The 1,798-nt window shown below is 39.4% G+C and overlaps 1 protein-coding gene across 3 annotated transcripts in view; it reads left to right on the top strand.

The window, feature by feature from the left end:
* Positions 1–1,798, top strand: part of LOC119585005 (sulfhydryl oxidase 2-like) — a 12,269-nt gene that overhangs the window by 8,622 nt on the left and 1,849 nt on the right. For 2 of the 3 annotated variants that reach the window (XM_037933618.1, XM_037933619.1), the window contains exon 6: positions 5–1,041. In XM_037933618.1, the coding sequence (XP_037789546.1) occupies positions 5–1,041 (1,037 nt within the window). Of the gene's footprint in view, positions 1–4; positions 1,161–1,798 lie in introns of all 3 variants that reach the window. The other variant, XM_037933617.1, reaches the window with a different exon arrangement.

Genomic DNA, 1,798 nt, shown 5'->3' with positions numbered 1-1,798 from the left:
ACAGGAAGAGATGAAGGCTCAAAGAAGAATGAGGTAGAAGGAGCTGGTGATGGAAGGCCAGAGGAGATACATAGTGATAAGTTGAATTATGAAGATGACCTTCCTGACACTGCATATACTGGGAGTGAAAGAAGAGATCAAGTTTACATGGTTGACATAGAAAATGCAGTCTCTTATGCCCTTCATCATGAAGTTGTGCAACATAAGATCATATCAGGTGAGGCTCTTAAAGCCTTGCAGGATTTCCTGGATGTCCTTGTGCTCTACCTGCCTGCAAGACCAGCTGTGCATGAATTTCTGTCACGGCTCCACAAATACACCACAACTCAAGGAGACAGAATACATGGAGAGAAGTTAGCCGAGAACATTAAGTCGCTTCAAGACCAGGAATCGGTACTTCCAGACCAGCAACAGTGGATTGGATGCAAAGGAAGTGAACCGAAATTCAGAGGTTACCCTTGTGGTCTGTGGACAACTTTTCATACAATAACTGTGAATGCAGTTCTGCAAGAAGGCAATAGTGTGAACTTCAGTCCCAAGAAAACTCTACAGGCAATACATGGTTATGTAAAACATTTCTTTAGCTGTTCATATTGTTCAAAGCATTTTCAAGAAATGTATGCCTTGGATGCTGAATCATCTGTCAATGTGGCAGATGATGGGATAATTTGGCTGTGGCGTGGCCACAATAAAGTGAACAAAAGGCTACGTGGGGATGCAAGTGAGGATCCTCACCACATTAAAGAGCCTTTCCCAACCCGTTTGGCTTGCCCAGCCTGTTGGGACAGTAAGCAATTGAAAGAAAAGGATGTCTTAGCTTACCTCAAAGGCATATATTCAAAACGTGCTCTTTCATTCAAAGGAACACAAACCATAGTGGCCCCAGTAATGAACAGGCAAGCAAAAATTAAAAAGGTGTTAGACAGTCACAGAGCTGAGAAAGAGAGAAAGGAAGGGCAGACTGTCAACAAGAAACACTACAACATCGAAGAGGAGCAACCTCTCCGTCCACTTCACACTTGGGGATTCAATAGCACTGATGTAAGTCTTTGCGTCTTTTTATACGGCATCTCCACCATCATCATAATGTCTGTTTACTGCATGGTAGTCATCAGAAGAAAACTAAGACGAAGAAAATTCTTTGAAACTTACAAGCAGCCGTAAGTTGTTGCAGGTTCTCTATCTTTATCATGCACCGGGTAATGATCAGCACATCTTTAGATCTGTTTTAAGCCTCACTCTTCTTCGCATTCAGTCTGTGCTGTGCCTCAGATGTAGGAATGATAATCAGACTCTAGAAGAGCATTTTTCCCCAGGGCATTCTCCACTGGGATTCTGATTAGCCAGTCTCAAAGTAAAGACTTTTTCACTTTCTTTTATGATTACCGTTATATATATATCGCCTTTTTTTTCTGATATGAAAAAATAAGAACCAAGATATCTATATTTTTATATATTTCAGGATTGTGGTAGAAGTTGCAAGTCAGCATTTTCATGCTGAATTTTGGTTTACAAGGTTTTGTACATTGTATTTTTACAGTTAGCTGATTAGCCTCTTCCATGAAGGTCTTGCAAATTAGAAGTGGATTAAGTATCTTGAATATATTGAAAAGTATATGATGATTTAGTATAAGAGGACTGTAATTTTTTAAAGATTCTGGAGGTAAACTGTGAAGAATATCCTCATAGCTAGTATTGGTTCAAAGAAAAGGAAAAGTCAGTATCAGTTACAACAAAACATCACAACTTTACTGGTTAATTTAACAGTTATTGTTACAATTTTTAGTGTCACAGAAAC

This window comes from Penaeus monodon, chromosome 19 (assembly GCF_015228065.2).
Source record: "Penaeus monodon isolate SGIC_2016 chromosome 19, NSTDA_Pmon_1, whole genome shotgun sequence".
In the NCBI taxonomy this organism is placed as follows: Eukaryota; Metazoa; Arthropoda; class Malacostraca; order Decapoda; family Penaeidae; genus Penaeus; species Penaeus monodon.
This window is presented reverse-complemented; position numbering and strand designations above follow the sequence as displayed.